Here is a 20016-nt window from a genome sequence, read left to right on the forward strand (position 1 = left end):
AAGTTCTAAACAAAAGGAATTATGCTGAATTTCCTTTTAAAACTTTCAGATCTGAAATCAGATTTCACGCTAATCCTGAGTTATCAGCTTTAAACAGCCCGACTCAAGGCTCCTGAAAACACTTGTACAAAATATTTCATGAAAACATAACGATCAGGATGTAGGAACGTTGGAACTGAATGTTTCGTATAGATTTGTGTTCAGATTCTCTAGCTGTGGATGTGTGGAGATATCAACACCGCTAGTTGAGGAAAGTTCAATTTCATAAACAGCTGTTGACAACAGCGCATGAGGCAAGTCGAAAGACGCAAAATCCTGATGAATATTTAAGGTACGAATCCATAGGTGCTAATATGCTAAGGGTGTATAAAGAGCTGGCTCCTCAAATACTTCAGTTCTCAAGAAATAAAATACTGAAGTTAAAATAGAACCATGCCTCTTTTAATGTGTTCTTTACATTACTCTTATATCTTCAATAAATAGCTAAATGGCCACCTCGCGCGAAATAAAGACTATGAACAAGCTGGAAGCTGTACAACAAAATATATTGTGGCCCGAAAAAGCTACATCTTTCAGGGAGAACACCTCTTAAGTTCAATATAGAGTATCTATCTTAGCCCATTTCCAGACTAGATGACCATAAATTATGCTTTGGGGCCCCAAATACTCAAAATGAGGCTTAACACACCTTAAATTCGTTACAGTATTTAACCCTCAAACTCCAGCGGTTCTCACAACCAACTTTCAAAAGTAGGCAACTTGAATTTGGAAATAGAGCAAATCACGCACTTGGAAAAAATTATACTTCGCGTCTGATAAATTAACTTATCTCTATAACTAAAATCCAAACTATACAAAACTTTAGATCAAAAATCTTAGCTCTATACAAAGTTAACCTCATCAAAAAGAAAACTGTTGATGTGATCAAAATATCTTGCAGCTGATGTAGGTAATAAAAAATTGTATTTCATTAATATTAGACTATCGATCAAAATTAATATCATTGTAAATTGGTAACACCTTACTAAATTTTTTTTAAAAATCAAATTAGCAAATATAATTTTCATGGATCTCCAACAAAAATGATCAGCTGCACATAGGTTTTTTACTGAAACCCAAAGACCTCACCATTATTTACAAATAATTAAAATAATTATCTCGTGAATTATTTCGTCAGTAGCCTACTTCAGTTTCTTCCAGGATGTATTCGAAAAGAAAGCGCGAATTCTACCTAAGGCTTGTAAATGCATCAGATACCATGCACACACTTTTAGGTAATATGCCATGATCCGTCACAAAGCCACTTACCAATGGACTTAGAAAATTTTATAAGCCTTAAATATGAGCCCCTCTCTCACAGGTAGTTCACCCTCTCCACCACTCCGCACCCGTCCTCCCTCTTAAGTGCGCACGCTTGTATGTACTGTAACACAGCCCACGGCCCTAGAATTCGTGCCACGGTGCTCTCGGTTGGAAGAAGTAGAGAAACAAGAATTGATTCGAACTCCCCCCCCCACCCCCACCCGTGCCCATCCTCCCCACCCACCCAACCCTTCCCACGGTTTATCACCGGATTTTAAGATTCTTTGTTCCATCTTCATCCATCTATGGCTCTTCCCCGTGTCTGCCTTCTGAGGTGCTGTTTCTTGAACTGTTTGTCCTGGTTCCTCTGTGCATCTGTTTCAGTTCATTAAACGATGAGGCAAACTGTGTCTTCTTTTGTAGCCGTAGAGGTTTCCTAAGATAAGGTAAGTAGAAAACATTGACACTGGATTTCGAAGACTAAAACAATATCACCTGCCCCCAAAACCAAAAGCAAAATCTGAAGCATAAATAACAAAAAAAAGACCCAAAACGATACACATTGCAATATCATACAGCTTCCATTCAAAACACTTACGCATCACTTCCACCAGAAATCTGAAGAGAAGCAACCTCCCCTCTCATTTTGGTGATTCTTGTAGCAGGTGAAGGGCCACTGAAAAAGTAAATAAATTTCTAAAAGATTAAATGGATGTACATTAAGGTCACTTTATAGTCGACACACAAAATCCCTTTGTCCCGCTCTCAAACCCTAACATCAGTAGGCAAATTCTCCACAGTGTTCCCTCGCAATTACCATGGTAATGACGAGGAGGATTTACTTAACAAGCAAGAGGATAATGTTCTTGGAGAAATCACTTCACTTTTGCACAACAGTAGGGATAAGTGCCTATTAATTACAGAGCAAACCTCATAATATACTGGAGGTAACAAGCCGTGGGCTAGTATCCCAGCCGGGAGAGAGTACCAATACTCCTTGTCGCTTTATGTCCGGTCCCCCCCCCCTACCAGCATTTTATGTAACGTTCTGGAGTTCGCTTATACAGTTCACTTACAGTTCGCTTACAGCTCCTTTAGTTGTTCGTTATCCTAGATTGTATCACACCCCGTTCTCACTTTTCCGTGCATAATAAATACTCAAGTAAACGTCTCCTGGGGCCTTGGGCGTGGACTTGGAGGCCTGGACACTACACCCCCCCCCCCCTCATCAACCATCGTCAATAACAAAGCCCCCATGCTAATCTATAAATGTTCCACTGATTTGCACGAACTACCCTGGAGTCTGCTCGTTAGATGTACCTTTGCCTGTCATAAGAAGCCAAAGGAGAATCTATTCCAATTGTTATTTGTGGTGTTTTAACCACAGTGGACCTGGAGGAGGACCTTTTACTTGATACTCCTCCACTTCCCGGAAGACTTGACCTTCTCGCCATTACTGAACCTAAATCAAAACAAGAGAAATAACCTTGTTGAAGGAATTCAGTTTTAGTTACTTCAGTTTCCTCCACAACACAATGGTCCCCAGATTCCCCTTGTCATATGGCACACATCGACGGTTTGATTTTAGTGGGAAAACACTGAAGGGAGTTATTCTTGTGCCGAACTCAGTAATTCTCTGTTTAGGTATAAAATAATTATGGAATTTTTCATATTTAACTTATCGAGCCACCATACGACAACTTACGCTAATGGATCAAAGTCGGTATCTAAGCAACCACGTAACTGCTCACCTACCCCTCCCTCAACCTAACTTCAATCTTAACTTGTTATCAGTTGACCATTGCTGGGTGAGGGGAGGGGTAGGGAGGGGTAGGCGCGCAGCTGCTCAGCTGCTCAGATACTGACTTCATCCCCATCTTTTTCATGATAAACCAGAAGTGCAGTGTCACCCTTAAATTTCAAGAGAAGAGAGCAGAGTTCAGCGCGAGGACAGAGGTGTGTTATCCAAAGAAAGAGGCAGGTACTGACCTTTTCCAGACCTGTCTTTTGTTAACGAGGACGCCGAACCTCCCATGTGAGAATTACGTTTTGTGAGTTTTTTGCTTATTTCTATCTGAGCAGCATCACTCACAGCTCTCCTGTCCTTCACTTCACAACTGACAGATGATGCTGAGCTGGAGCCACTCAATGTATCGCTTGTACTCTGGGGGAATTAAAGTGAGCATATCACATAGGTGGGCTTAACAAAAACACGCTGAAAACAACACAACATTGAAAAGAACTCTCTTTCCATGTAGCGTTTAATACGAAAAGTTGCAAAAACCAAAACCAACATAGTCACAGCGCCCAATCAGAGCAAAGGAATTATGACGAGGGGCGATGAGTAGCTTGAAGTAACTGAGCAAGCCAGCCGCTTGAAGTGCTGAATAACCCCTAAAAATCTCCTCAAAGACGTTCCCTTAGGTTTCTAAACCCACAGACGATCATTCAATGTTAAGAAGCCGCCTTCGGGAGTGTCACCAAGCCTTTGATCGCCAACTAAGCAATACGAAATCATTACTACCTTTGATTCGTCGCTGTCCTTTGCCAAAGACTCGAGTGACTGCGATTGACTGGGCGACTGAGACTTGCTTGTTTTACGCCCTAACAAGAGACACACGCACAGGTTGGTTACATATGAACCTAGTCAGTATATGGCTACCTTACCATCAAGGTTTCTGTTGCTCAGTAGTACAGCATTGGACCGCGAAATCCGAAATCCGAAGGTCTGGGGGTTCGACTCCTCGTTGGACACTCCGAAATTTTCTTATCAAGACGTTTTCCTTTTTCCCATGTTCGTGACAAAAATAATACTACTCAGGCTCAAATATTTCCAAGTGAAATCCGATACTATCAAGGGGTCGTTGCCGGCTAATTTACGCTCAAGGCTAAGGACTAAAGGGGCTGCGCAAATTTCAACAACCCCGCCACAGAAAAACCACATAACCGCCTGAAATGGATGTGTCGCTGTTTTTTTTTTTTTTTTAGTTCACAATTAAACATAATAAACCAGCATTTCTTTGATAATCTTCTTAAAGTAGAAGGGATATCTTTTGATATGCTAATCGTTTATTGAAAGCAATGATAAGGCTGATTATCAGAGCGCATATAATGATAACATAACTACAGGCAGGTTTCTTGATAGATTGCTGGGAGCCATTCAACACATCTTCCCTACCTATGGTTGTTTGAGGACGAGTCTTTTTCTCTGTTGTTATCTAAGGGTAAAACAAAAACGATTAAAAACAGTGTGACAAACTGAGGAAGAATTGATCCACCGGCAGAAGTAATCACTAGCAATTCAGCACAAAATAACGCTCGAAAAAAATAATTTATTCTTTCGCAAAGCTTGAACCTGTGACTTCAAGATACCGGTTGAGCCCAATTAACTATCGACATCTCACAACTCAGTGAATTAAATTTCACTGAAATTTGTGAATAGATTTATACAAATGGCTTCCACAAATTAAATTTAGAATTCATAAGGTTAAAACGAAGGAGCTTCCCGTTGATTTCTATTTGCTGAAATTCAAGAGATCGAAACTACGTTGACTGAATTTACTGTGCACTACTGCTTCAACTGTAGTTTACCCCTGAAGATGACTTAAGGATAAATTCGTCGTTCATTTATTGATTAGATAGATTCCTACCGTGACATTTTCAAAGCAAAGAACCTCAATAAACGTTTACCCCGTTTCTCTTGACTTTTGCCTCCCTTCTGTCCACTGATGTTGAACTGTCCCCTGTTGGAACTCTCAGCACTTCGGCAGTCCTCGCTCTCCGTAGAGCTAAAATAGTGAACCATAATGAAAGGTGAAAAAAAAAAACTGAAAAACTGGTGTTAGTAACTCAGAGATCTGATAGAGATCCATACACAGCGGAACTCTGCTAAAAGGAATCCTTAACAACAACGAATGTAAAAGGAAATTAAATTAAAACCCACACCCAAAGCAGCAACGAGTTTGACACCACACAAAGTTCGTGCAGCTCTGCAGATGATACGTATTATCTTTTCTTTTTTTTCCCTATTGCTTCTATTGGTTACATTTGGTTTAACGCCTCTTTATGTGTATCTGGCAGTGACGCCCTCTGTTCTCTACAAATATAACGAGAAAGTGTAATAACAGAACCCTGTTATAAGACAAGTAGCCTTATTTTAAAACATTTTACCAAATTTAACAACACTCATTTAAAATTAAACCCTTACCCTTTTCTTGCTTAACTGGTAAAGTTTTCTTTTCAAATGGATACAAAGGCTTTCTGGTAGGAGCTGCAAATAAATCTTCAAATTAAGATCGTGACTAAATAGGGCTTGGTGTTCAGGAACAAGCCAAATAAACTAGTCAAATATTCGTTTCAGTTAACAGTCGTTTAAATTACCACTTCGTGGGCCTCTGATTTACACTCAAGTTTACACGGTAACTACAATTCAATTAGGTTGAAATTTAGAAAAATAATTGTAATCTCAGAAAATTGTTAAGGATATTAGGAAATACTTCACTCAACTCAGCACTTTAGACTTTGGAAATGTTATTGAAAAGTAAATGTTAATATACACGGCGATCACTATTATTTGTTTTTTAGCGATGAGTTATAGTTAAGAGGTTATAAAATGGGTCGAGAATATTAAGAGTTATCCTTTGTTATAGAATCATCGCCATCTTCTGAATCAGACAGAATGTAACATAATAATGTGATCAAATTTTATATCCTGACAAATGAAGTGTACTTATCTCAAAGTAGGTATAGGCGAGCGCACAAATTTATTTGGCGTTAGTTACTGAGTTGGTATAACACAGATCAGTTTTCAATACCTAAAGGCAAGTTTATCAAATACGGTGCTGTTGCGCATACTTTATGCGTTTGAATTTTAAATTCAATTTATAATTTAGCTAGCTATATAAACAGCACCTTTAGCTTTTGCTTTACTGGTAGAAGCTTTAGCTGCAGCTGAAGCAATTGTCTTTGTGGATGTATGTGCATTTCTTGGCCTTGAGAAGCCCTTCGCTGTACGCATAGGGTCTGTCAAAAAACGTACACGTGCAGTGTGAGTGCATAATGCAATCCGTTACCTCAGGGAGGCAAAGTAGCAGCTGATGCATCTCTAAATGATGCAGTTTTCATTTATCAAGACAATCACCTACAATCGGTTTCAATCTTTACCATCCTAGGTCATTGTTACTTCTTCTCAATTTATCCTTACCTCAATTGTGTTTTTCTATCTCACCAGACTAATAATTTGTAATCTCCGACAAGGTGAAGACAGTTTCGCAAGGCTTAAAATAGGGATAAAAATATCGGGACAAAATTGCTTGAACCTTCTTGTTCCCCAGGAGAGAATTTGGTTCGACGATTACACTCCATTAATACCCTTCCTATCCAATCTAACTGGGAAATTATGTTTTGCCGTGAAAACGTACGATGTCAGAAAACAAAAAGACCTCGTCTGTTTAATAATGAGGCAAGAGACTTTCGTTGACTTTTGTGAAGTACTATACAGTTTTGGAATGGGACAGGCATCAAATGTAACCCCTGATGAATAACACTTAGAGAAAAAGCAGATAACAGAGAAGAATAGCAGAGAAGACAGACTGCAAAACAGAGCCGCTTGTGTACATGGCGCAGGTGCAAAGAAATCATTAATCAGTGAGAGGTGACAATAAAGTAATTAACACTTTGACCCCTAACTAACTACTTTCACCTCAGAGCATCACAATAGAATCAATCATTAAGGTCATAAGAAAAAAGTAAATGACCGCCAACTAGGATTGTGAATCAAATTCTCCTTGTTAGCACCATAGAGAGTATGCATAATGCTATTACAGATGTTTATAAAATAAATTACATATTTACTTGATTTGGTTGTATTCTTTGTCCATCTGGGCAACCACATTTTGTTACATGTTAGTTAAAAATTATCTCATGGAAAACATTAATGCCCAAGTTCAGGAATTGTTAATCAAGCAGAAAAGACAGGACAATCAGCACTAAGTGGTTATTACCTGTATTGGAAAGTTACAGCAGTCTTCATAAAGTTAATGTATTAAGTAAACGTTTCTTTATTAAAATTTCTATTTATACCACATAAATTTTACCATAGAAGACCACTGTTGTACAGTAAATGTATCAGGCTGAGTGACTACATATTGGCCAGTTACATTAGTTGTGAGCAAGATTTGAATTCATTTCCAAAATAATCTAAAACATAATTAGTTTTGCCTAAATATCATTGTCCAACTGGATGCAAACCCAAAACCAACTGCAAATTTAATTTAGTTCAAGTTGATGATGTTACTTGGCAACCATAGCAAGTTTGTCGAGCTGATGTTTAAAGTGTTTGCCCTTCATCAGAACAAATGATGAAGGGCTAATGCTTGGAAACTCAGCTGATAAAACCAAATTATCTTAATACCCCCCACTGGCATAGGACCACAGTTTCTTTAGACACTTAACTGCAACTTTGTCATGCTTACTGAATTATCACTTTGTCGCCCATTACCATTGTCATGATTAACTGCCCCAGTTGTGGGGCACAATTGTCTACATGCCTATACTTAGCTCTCAAACAGATCAGGAGTATCTTACTGTATACTTCTCTTCCTGTCCTTTTCTTGGTTGGGACACTTTCACACCTACCCTCACTGCACCATGCGCTGACCTAAAAAGACAACAGACTCATGGATTCAAAATCTCAAAAAGAGGAGGGGAGTTCTTTTTTCAAATCAATTTCTTTTACTTCCCAGTGTTTTTCAACCATTCCTGTGCCACTTCTGTACCCTCTGCACCCTTAATTAGGCTGTCTATAGATGCCTTTTTGCCTTTTCACTAAAAAAAAGAGGTCACATCTGAAGCTATATACATTAACTTTTTTGCAGTGAAGTGCAAATATGTGGACTTACTGTGATTGAGTATTCTGTATTGGGTTTAAGAGATTTGGCAGTGCAGCTCTTTTCGACTCCATTGTAAATTGCCTGTCAGAGCAAGATAATGATTAATACAAGGAATAATCATTCATCATGACTTTATTTGCTGAGAGGGCACTGATTCACTAAAAGCACATTAAAAACAAAAAAAATCACCTTCAAGCGATAAATATATTTATTTAAACCAAACAAACATGACTAATTTGCACAATATCTATTACTTTTGGAGGAGCTTTTAAGTCTTAGTTTTTATGAAGTTTTCATCATTGATTGAGTAAATTAAAATGAGGTGTTCATTAAACCGACATTGACAAAAAGCTTAATTCCCAGACTAGTTCCAACTGTAAAAATAAAGATGTTTATTATCCAACTACACTCCATAGAGTACATGCAAATAACGCCATAGACGAGTATAAATATCACGTGGTATTTGTACTCTAGAGTACCGGTTAAACAGGTATTCTTGCATCGTGCAAGTGAAGAGTTGAATTGTGGTAACGAACAAAAAAATGGCAGACAATTTGAATCATATTTCCGATTACGAAGAGTCAGAATGGCTGGCAAATATACATCCAAGTTTATTAGATGAATCGAATGAAGAAAAACAACTGGACGACCTGAAAATTTCTTCATTTATTGAAGAAAATAGAAACAGCAACAAGACAACACGCCAATTCTGTTCCGCTTTGCATACTTCTGTCACACACCGTATATAAATATCTGCAAAATTCGCCCACATTGAAATAACAGTTTGGCGTGTTAGATAATAAATAACTTATCAGACGTTTTGTTGTGTATAAGTATTGCTGGGTATTTTTACTCGTTATTTGTATTTTGACTTGCCCTACGGCTCATCAAAATACAGTACAACTTGTAAAAATACTCAGCAATACCACACAACAAAACGTTTAATAAGATATATTTATTCCCACATCATACATACCACATCATCTACTCTGACTTCATAGCTGTTAATCCTACCAAGTGGCCTAGGAGGATTCTCCCAAGATATCATCAGTTCATGACGACCCAACACCTGTACCACGGGCTTGGGTGGGGCATGCGACGCTGCAAGAGGTCTGGTATTAATGGCATAGAGCTCTATTCTCTATGATGCTTTGGGATCACAGAAAATTATTGAATTATACATGACAACGGTATGGGAAGGAAGAGTGACAGCAATACAAGCTATCAAATAGATAACAAATTAAAATATTTAAGAAATCTTGTTGACACAAGGGCAAAAGTAAGGGATTTAAGTACTCTGCAGCCAAGGTTTTTTATTATTATTTTTTACCAGATTAATATTAATGAACAATTGTCAATTCCAATTAGGTAATATCATTAAATAAGATGTCATTGTTCAAATATGAATTTTTTTTTACTCAACCTAGGTCATCAGTGGCTGTTGTTAGAATGGCTGCTTCTCCTCGTCCCTTGCTTGTCAGGGCAAACACCTACAAGACAAATAAAGCAGAAAACCAAAGGTTGGTTGCATGCAGAACCTGTCATATTGTGTGAGAGCTTAAACCTTAAGGGATCTTTATTTACCTGGAATGTAAATTCAGTGTCAGGAGGCAAGCTGGATAAAATGAAGTAATTCTCATGAACTTCAAGACTGGATGTCTTACCTGAACAGTACAAAAAGACATGATTGTTACTTTGAATGTCTTGTGGCCTACACTATGTCAAAATGACTGATTATTGTTCAAAGCTCTTCTAACACATGCATTGTTGTTATAGAAAATATTGCTGTTCATCCTGGTTTTATATAAGATAAATTAACATTTTATCATGTGTCTTACAATGTAAAAGTCAGGCTAATCAACTGACTGTATTGATCACCAGGTTTTGACTGCTTAATTCTTTGTCGTTTTTAAGTATTTCACACAAAACAGCCATGAATGGAAGAACTGAAACTCAAAATTATATAATTATATATATAATATATATAAAATAAGAAGTTGACCACAAAAAATTATAACTTTCATTTTCTCCATCCAAATGGTACAGAGACCCACCTTCAAATCCTAGCTCCTTTTCTGTGATTTTTATTGCAACAACAACAACAATGAAAAAACTAACATTGTTCAATTTTGGAAAGATATACCTCTCACAACAATTTGATAACCCTTCAGTACTCCATTGGAAGTTTCTGGTGGTTCCCACATGATCTTTATCTGTGATGTGGATTTGTTTAATACTCTGAGGGACTGAGGTGCACTTGGAACTGTGTGTCACACCAGATATCATTAGAAATGACATTGTTATCATCCACATTCTAATTGTTTTAGTGAAAACAGGCATCACAACAGAGGTTTTGAATATGCAAGTACAATTCCATGCGTTTATAAATCAACTTTCAGGTATAGTAAGATAACAGAGAATCTGAGGGAAAGGGAGCACTGATTGATGACAATATACCCACTAAATCTTATGAGGTTTAAGGATTAATTGATGTTGACTGACAGAAAATTTCTCAATTTTCAATTATCTACTTTCAATGCTACTGCCACTCAGGTAAATAAAAGATATAACATCAACCCTGGCCTTTTCCAGTGAAGTTCCCAATTGTCCTGTGCACTTAGATCTAAATTCAATTCAAGCTCTAAGTTACATAATCTACATGGCAAGAGACCCATCACTGTGGACAGTCCACTTTTTCACTTTTGGCAAAATGGGCTTTAATGATCACACATTCCAAGTATCAACTAAATGTCTTGACTCTTTAACTCCTTAGATTTCATTCATAATTCTCCTTGCTGTCTGCTTTACCATTCTTATGATGTTAGTTTAGAGAATTTGGTATTGGATCAATAAATAATCCCCTCATTGATTATATTCCTCTTTATTCTCATCACTTGTCTGCTTGATATTGTACGGATATGGTATGGAGAAATTCTGTCTTGGTCACTCATGGGAGTTGAATGGTTAACTGCTTGAATTTCTTTGGATATATCAACAAAAGTTGAAATGGTAAATTGGCCACCGTAATGAAAGAAATTCAAAACTATCAGCCTTTATTCATTTGCTTGAATTTCTTTCATTACGGTTGCCAATTTACCATTTCAATGATTACAAAAGCTGACGTTTCGAGCGTTAGCCCTTCGTCGGAGGGCTAACGCTCGAAACGTCAGCTTTTGTAATCATTACGGTGGCCAATTTACCATTTCAACTTTTGTTGATATATCCAAATTATTTCGTTACTCCCACTGACGCAGCCCCAAACAGTTTCTTTCGAAACTATCAGCCTTTATTCATTTGCTTGAATTTCTGACTGTTCAATGGGATTATAGAGGTACCTGATTCAGGAGTTACAACAGTCACATTCTTGCTGGCAGGACTGTCATCCCCTTCTGTTGAGGCTTGTAAATAGAAGCTGTACTTTGTGTTTGGTGTCAGATCATTAGCTATGTAATTCGTTCTTGGACCAGAGTAAACCAATTTTTCATCTGCATTACAGTAAATGAGCATTACAAGTAAATGGTTGATCTTGTGACCTAATATTCCTAATTCTGGAAAACACTTTGGAACAGTCTTTAGTTCACTTTCTGTCATCCTTAATTCCTTAGAGCAACATATCAATTGGATGTGTCATTGTAAGCTGATCACTGGAGTAGGAAGTAACATAATCTGCATAGTATCTTACCTATAGGATCTCATATTATACACTGGACTATTGATAATGATAGGTCTAAAAGGTACTCAAGCAGTGGCCTCCACCCTCTCTATTTAAGAATCAATCTTTAAATGTCTAGCTACCTTAAGTTTTGAGAAATAAATTACCTTGGAAAAGAAGGTATGTGACATCAAGACCACTTTTTGGACTGATATGATCCCAGCTCACAATAATACTGTGGGCACTCTCCACTTGAAAGTTAAAAACAAAACAACCTACGTCAATTCTGCTAATTTTCAACCTAACATTACATTACCATGTTTAACCTGCATGAACAGACTTTGACTTATTCCTTTTTGAAGTTCTTATCCATTGATAAATTGTTTGAGGCAATTATTTTAAAGATTGCTCGACATAAGTGCATTTCTTTTCTTCATTAATTTTTTAACTTTGTACTTTGTGTCCGATTTTGGACACTTGTGTCTGATTTGCATAGTTGTGTCAAATTTTGGACACCATCATCTGATTGAGGACACCAGTGTTGAAATTGGACACTAGTCTCCAACATGACACACTAGTGTCCAACATCAGACACTTAAGTCCACAATTAGACACTGGTGTCCAAATTAAGATACCAGCATCTACTGTTAGACACTATACAAGTGTCCAAAATGGGACTCTAGCATCTAATATCTGATAGTACTACTGTCCAAAATCACACATCAGCACAAGGCACACTTGAAAAATAAGTACTATATCAACCAAATGAGGTATGTATTTTGTCAAGAGTGTATAAGACCAAAAAGTCTCCTACAGGGAATCAGGCCTTTAGATTTTGTGCTCTGATACTCTACCAAAGAGATACGCAGAACTCTATGACAAGCAAGACCACTAAAAACAAAGTTCATACATGATAAGTGTCCTGCATTATGCTATGATTACCAAATGTCAAAAGCACCAATTGAGTTATGGTAACTGAACTACCATACTAAACTTGCACAATAGAACTGCAAACCTTTTATATTAGGTGGTTTAGGTTGGGGAAGTTTTTCTAAAATGGCCAGAGTCGCTTCCACCTCCTCCTTAGTATCCTCTTTCAGACTTGGCCTTTCTAAGAGAACCTACCAAGTAAAAACAAACAATCAATCCGTGCACTTCCACAAGCTAGCAGAGACCAAAAAGGCATTCCTCACTGCAATATCACTAAATTGTCTGGCAGAAAGTTGATGGAAAAGAAAATATCATTTAGAGAATATTGTTCTTAGATCTTGTATTTATTCATAAGAAATGTATGACAGACAATGTGGAAAATAGCTATTCACATACATGTGGGGAAATGCAAGGATTAAATGACCAACGCCTTTAAATTTAAGGCACCTGCTCTTAGCAATTGCAACTTGATGTTGTCAGTATGTGGTCTTATACATGTAACACAACAACACACATGTACTTAATTGTCTATTAATTATTGATATAAATAAATATTGAATTTGTTATAAGGTACATTAAAAAAGTGCCCTACTAAACTTACTTCCCCCATAGTGACAGAGACATTGAATTTAACGCATGAAACATGCTGACTTAACCAACCTCTAACGACTCTCTCACATTAGGCTGAGTTCTGAGATACAAACATCCACTTTTTTGACAGGCAAAGGTGTGCAACAGCCTTCAAAATTTTCCAGAAAAATGAAGAATAGGAAATGTTAGCCTATGTGTTGAAAGTATTTAACATAGAAAACTAACTCCCAACAAGGACAGGGTTTAGACAATACACACAAACTGATCTTAAATTATAATTCTAGTCAAGACACAAAACATAGTTACTAGTACTGAGTACTAGACGCGCCTTAATGTTAATTTTTGTAGGAAACATGTTTTATATCTTTTCTCTTTTTATGTATTGCACCTGTTATACAACAATTTGTTTGTCAGGTCAATTTATTGCAATCTTCTATTAAGTTAATTGGTTTTTCATTAAGTTATCCAACCTCAGGGTCAATTTGCTGATCTTTATTTTGTTTTGTTTTGCTTTTTCTCCATTCTGTTGTTTGTGGCTCAGTATATCTTTCAAAAACAAACAAACGACTAACTAACTAACTAACAAAAGAAGTACATTAAAATTACTTTAAAAACCAGTAATGCAGTGCTATTTTAACTTACATTGATGCAAACCAGATGCTTTCTTCATCAGTTACAGTCAAGAGAGAGCAAAGAACATCAACAATGCTATTAATCTTTTCATTTTTCAGCAGGCGCTGATGTCCTTGAACTAAGGATGCAATGCAGCTTAATGCAAAGCAAGCATTCTTGCAGCACCCAGAGTCAGCAGAGTGTAGCATGTCAATGAGAGAGTTGATCTGTTCAATTACAACAGAACTTAGCTAATTAGTAATTTACAATTCAATTCAATGCAGCTACTTTTAATTAATTATTACCATTAGGTTGGATGTTTTCAAAGATAACATTCTTTTGCATCCAGCTTCAAAGTCACAAAGTCTCCCAATGGCAAAGGCTGCATTCATCCCTCTACCTGTGGATTAAGTAAGGCCATCATTAAAGATAAATATAAAAGAATTATATTCCAAAGGGTTGGACCAATGACCCAAACTAGAGCTTTTTCATTTTTTTCAGGGTTTTAAATTGTTTTGAAATAGTTTCTAATTGTTGGGGCTACTCAACTTATTTTGTTTCCCTATGATTTTCAATAATTTTTATCCACTTTCCATGACTTACACACAAATTCTACAACTTTTATTAGTTTACTAAACAGGTGTGAAAGGTGCAAAAACCCACTTATAACCCATTAAGCTCAGATCCAACTCTCTCAATTGATCCATAATTGGGTACATAATATGGCAGTTTATATTGGCCAACTGATGCAAAAAATTGGTACAATAATTGACACTATGCATTTCACCCTTTTCAGAATCAAGAAAGAACAAAAACAATTTGTTTTCATCTTGAACTTCTGTAACAGTTAGGTGACATGTTGTCAGAACAATAAAATGAAGCCCTTTACCTGTCTCATCAGATCCTAAAGCTCCACACAGCTGCACCAACGTATGACTTGAACTACGATGGTTCAAAATCCTGGCACAGCCTTCTTCAGCTATTGTAAGCCTGAAATTAATGTTCAACAAATCTTACATTAATTTATCTTTCAACAATCCATTGAAAACAGATCTATATTGTCTAGCTGATTCACAATTCAGTAGCACTGACTGTTGATGATAAACATTGTGCAGATATGATGCTTCAATCCAAAAAGAGTTATCAACATGGAGTTACCTGGCTAACACCAAGGCAGCATTACTAGCTGTACACATGTCTTTGGAAGATAGAAGGTTTGTTAGTTTGATTATGGCTTCATCCAAGCAGTCCTCACGCAGCATCCACATACGACAATCCCCATCTTCTGCCTAAAGAAATTATCAAAATTTGGATATTCAATATCCATTAGATCAAATGAATGTAATACTCACTTATAGGTTGGATCATATTTTGTATAGAGAGATTTGCTGTAGGTACAATTAATTAAACAAATGGATTTCATGTTACCTTGCATATGTTCAGTATCGGATCACAGACAACATTAAAAGTAGTAAGGACTATAAAATTAATTGACACATGAAGTACAGCCAAGTGTGTTGTTGATGTTTTAACACATTTTGATGCCTTCTGTGATCTGTTATGAAATAAAAGTGTAAAAAAATGGAGCCTATTGGTTTTATACTATAAAGATGCAAAATTCTGTTAACGGTGAGTCATCATCTAAACGCCTCTCCTCCTATAAGCCAAACATATTCTCAAGCGTGAAAATTATCATTCTGTAGAACAGAAATGCAATATAAAGCCTTACCAATGTTCCCATGGTTCCTGCAGCATTCATGACAGTTTCTGTATCAGCCATGTCTAACATGTTAGTGAGTGCCGGCAAAATTTTCTTGGCTTGGTCACCTTTGTCTGTGCATATCTGAACTATTCTTCTTTTACCCAGATCTGTCTCAGCCAGTGTTCCAATCACAAATGATGCATTACCAGCAGTTCTACAAGAAAAGTAATCCATCCTCAATTCATCAATAATTATTCCTAGAGAGTCTTCTGAAAATTTTTCAGAGCTTGGTATTAGCTGAAGAAGGGTTCCCTTTATAGTTAACTAAGTTTTGCACAGGGATAAACTCACAGCCCTGAGGTCCCCAATCCTTACCCCAAGGATATATTCTGGTCAATAACCCTTCAACTTCTGTGAGTGACCAAGGCAGAATTTTTCATTGCAACATCAATACAATTTCAAGCAGACAAGTTATGAGAATATAGAAAAATCTAAATCAGGGGATTAATGGTTGATCCAATACCAAATCCATTGGTAAATTCTTTGAACACATAAGGATTGCCTAGAAGATAACAAGGAAAATTATTAATGACATCTGTCATCTCAGGAAAACCATCATTCGCTATAGTTTCCATCGAGGGTTTTTCTGGAATCTAAAGCTTCCAAAATTTTCCAAGTTTAGAGTAGTAGCCAAAACCCAATGTAGATATTACAAAAAACAAACAAATGCTTTGCATCTAACAAAAAACTCTGGATATCATACAACAGTTTCCATTTCATTAACAATCCTGAGCCATAACAGCTTGTGGAAATTTAGTCTGCAATTTGTTTAGAGTCAAATGGTTTCCATGGAAACAACAAACAATTTAGAATGAAAATTTTGACTCCCTACAATATAAAGCAGAAAGGCAATGACCAGAAAAAAACACCAACTGGGATATTTTTTATTTATCAACTGGGACACTTTGATTTAGCAACAAATTCTTAGTAAAAAATTAAATATGGAATGTGAGGAAGACAGTACAGAGAATTGATATATTGATGGTTGAAAAGGGTTACAGGTGTAAAATGAAATTTCCTTGGGGAAAACAGAAAAGATAAACTTGTCATGATAGGCAGGAAATAAATTATTCATAACATGATGAGCCACTCACAGGCACAGGAAATACTTGTTACAAACACCAGGAAATAAGCAAGGTGTTGAGAACAATAATTATCACAAAATTAGAAGGAAAGAGACCCATTTTGAGATAAAACCACAGAAATTACAATGTTAGCTTGTTTTCGCAAGTTTCTCACAGCTTTGAAGGGTTAATAATTATCAAACTTTTAAAATTATCATAAGAATTATTCAGGAAAATGTACACCAAAATGGCATGCAAAGTAAATATTACCCAAGTATAAAATTACACAAAAATTTCCTGTGGTGGAGAAAAGTGGACGGAAAATGTATAACTAAATGTTTAGGCAACACTTAACTGAGCATGATAATTATAATGATCTAATCCTTATCGTTCACCGAAAAAATTCGGAATGATAATCCTATGTACAAAAACACCGCATACATATTAAATTAACTGGTGTGGCTTAGCCGAGCATGTGTTCTTTCCTCGAATAAAGACATCGTAGCCGCAATTTGAAAGAGGCAGGTTTTTTTCACGATCATCGAAAAAATAAATTGTCGAGAATACCGAGTCTTTTTGAGGAATGAACGTAAGATTCAATTAGAGGTTAATATACATTTGTAGTTAGCTTGTTTTCGCTAGGCTTTTGTATAATTCCAAAAACAACACAAATGAAGACAATAGTTAACTAATCGACTCATTACCATCGCCTTCGAGACCCGCTGGTTTTTAACTGCAATTGATACTGACCTTTTCGATAATGTTTTGACTTATTTAATTTTATTTAGAGATTGCTCCTCATTCAAAACCAACTTCGCTATTGTCCAACAGTGTTGAAAGTTTCACACAACAACCTTTCCAATTTTCAGCTGTCCACACTTGGACATAAACAAAACGCGTCCTCACCGTGAATCTTCCATCAAGAGGTTCATAAGGCCCCACAGCATGTCTTCTGAGCCAGGGTGATTTAAAAACAAGTAACTGCATAGCTCTTTGTCACTGTGAAGCTCGTGAACCAGCCGGTCGAGAACGCGCGGGGTTTGAAGGTTGTGCCGAAAGAGGCTCGTCAAATCTTTGTTTAAAGTGCGCCCAGCTTCTGCTAATAACAGCATCGTTATCGATAACTGCTACCTACGGGAGTATACGTCCACCACCACAGATTGCAGCCTTTTGAGGCGCGACATTTTTCTAAGTGCACATGGTTTCATAGAAACCTTTTCACACCTCTAATCCATAGTTTCCTTACTTGGTGCCTTTTTGATCACGAACGGCCCGTTTCTTTACATTTCTAACAGATATTTTGATTGGTTTGCTGTTAAGTTTTTCCTAAACTGACCAATCAGGCGGTATAGAATACACAGGACAAATTTAACAAGTTGGTCCATGTGGATCCTGATTTGAATATTCTCTTTTTTCGCATACGAAAGTGAACAATAGCTCAATAAAATAAAATAAGAAAGTTATGGTAATATATATAATATAGATCAATTTCTATAGCGCATTTCCATGTAAATGCTCTAATGCGCTTTACAACACTGTGCGGGGGACTTTTCCAGACTGCCGGCGGCAGTTTACAATTAATAAAGGAGAAATTTTTACAGATGCCCCCTCCCCCCCTTCCCAGTAAACAGGCCAGACCACATCACAGTAATCTCGTGATGTGGGTTCTTTAACGTCCCTTGCCGAAATTAACTAATTGATAGGTGCAGGAGACGGGACCTCCGGCTTTACGTCCTATCCGAGAAGACGAAGCAGTGTGAGTGAAGCGTCTTGCTTAAGGACACAACGTCAAGCCCCAGCCAGGACTTGAACCCGGGCCATCTGACCTAGAGTCCAGCGCACTGACCACTGGACTACTCACGCCTCACATGATGGTAGGAAAAAGATTTTTTTCATTTTGCTACGCTTCGAAAGACACCATCCTATTTGACTCTGATGATGACTTCCGCACAGGTTGTCGAAACGTCAGTCACTGCCACCGACAACAGTCCTTCTCAGGACTACACTCACCCGGACGATCAGACTACACCTTCACACAAAGTCATTGTTAATCATTGTACGAAATAAACTCATGAAATCTTTCTGCGACTAGTTTCAATTTCATTTTCTATTATAATTATCATCATTTCTGCCGTTATCGTTGATAAAATAATAATTATTATTAATAACTACAAAAAGGTGGGGGGGGGGAGGGTGGGAGAAGCCTAATGCCTTTCAAGCCCTGCGCCCTTCGGTTTGCTTGACCCCTGATCTCATAAGCGCTAATCTCTCTAAATGTCTCTACGCAGCACCTGAGAACAGTCGGAAGCTGGGCAAATTCTGGTTCATTTTTGCGAAAATATCCGTCACCAGTTTCGTGAGACAAGTGCACCCGGTGCAACCTCGTTCCCAGGGCCTTTTCCCGCCCCACCCCCAACTAAGGGAAAAGGCCCTGGCCCCTTGGAACGAAGTTGCACTCGGTAATTCTTTTTCCCTACCAAATTTTGCCAAGCCTTGTTACCAATCTTCAAAGGCGCCATCGCACTGCCTCGGAACGAGACAAATTTTTGTCAGGCGATACGCGTCAGATCTGACATTTTTTTTTTAATTTACAAGCCATGATTTGAAGAAACAAGTCATTTAAGAATATTTTATCTTGCTTTTTAGAAGCGAAAACGTTTAATTTTTACACGGCAACCAAACAGTGAAGATGGAAAATTATTTGTAACCCGGGATGCTGCATGAAAAATCTCCGGGCGCTCTTGTCTCACTCACCTGATAACAGATTATTTTCGCAAAATATGCAAAAATTTGCCTAGTGCACCCAGGTTTTTAAGGTTACCGTGCACCTTCAGGGGTGTCTCGCGTGCAAGCGATGTAGTGCGTCCGGTTTAAACTGTAGATATCTAAACCCCTATATCAAATTAAACCTTATAAGACTGACTATCAGACTATACCAAAAATTTTGAAAAGAAACGAATTGTCGAATTTTTCACGACTTCTAAATGCGAGCCCCTGAATCACCTTTTAGGAGCTACAAGTCAAAGGAAATTTGTGCGATTGCTCTCAAATTTTGACAGTAGCTAGTTTTACGTATAAACAACAAAAATATGTCTCCGAATTTTTTATTTCTAAATACCTTTTTTCAAGAGTGATTTTTGTACGATCATTCCACACTTTTTTAATCCTATTTCAAAAATGTTCTCTACCTTTTCACTGAAATTGAATATGGCA

At 37.3% G+C, this 20016-nt stretch overlaps 1 protein-coding gene across 3 annotated transcripts; it reads right to left on the reverse strand.

The window, feature by feature from the left end:
- Positions 1 to 419: 419 nt before the first annotated feature.
- LOC111324464 (uncharacterized) lies at positions 420 to 18083 on the reverse strand. Of its 3 annotated transcripts, none has more exons than XM_088758071.1 (25): positions 17710 to 18083; positions 15707 to 15893; positions 15136 to 15266; positions 14867 to 14967; positions 14283 to 14377; positions 14008 to 14204; positions 13435 to 13513; positions 12860 to 12965; positions 12012 to 12095; positions 11528 to 11677; positions 10336 to 10455; positions 9777 to 9856; positions 9616 to 9682; positions 9169 to 9293; positions 8202 to 8273; positions 7888 to 7960; positions 6214 to 6324; positions 5510 to 5572; positions 4993 to 5090; positions 4481 to 4520; positions 3827 to 3906; positions 3292 to 3466; positions 2623 to 2764; positions 1901 to 1978; positions 420 to 1738 (listed from the first exon to the last, which is right to left on the reverse strand). In XM_088758071.1, exons 1-25 carry the CDS (start codon positions 17913 to 17915, stop codon positions 1606 to 1608), a joined length of 2793 nt encoding a protein of 930 aa, XP_088614197.1. In that variant the 5' UTR covers positions 17916 to 18083; the 3' UTR covers positions 420 to 1605. The 3 variants fall into 3 exon arrangements, with proteins under 3 accessions (XP_088614197.1, XP_088614196.1, XP_088614198.1); XM_088758070.1 differs by having other exon boundaries at positions 4430 to 4520; XM_088758072.1 differs by lacking the exon at positions 6214 to 6324 and having other exon boundaries at positions 4430 to 4520; positions 17710 to 18082.
- Between the last annotated feature and the right edge of the window lie 1933 nt (positions 18084 to 20016).

This window comes from Stylophora pistillata, chromosome 4 (assembly GCF_964205215.1).
Source record: "Stylophora pistillata chromosome 4, jaStyPist1.2, whole genome shotgun sequence".
Taxonomy (NCBI): domain Eukaryota; kingdom Metazoa; phylum Cnidaria; class Anthozoa; order Scleractinia; family Pocilloporidae; genus Stylophora; species Stylophora pistillata.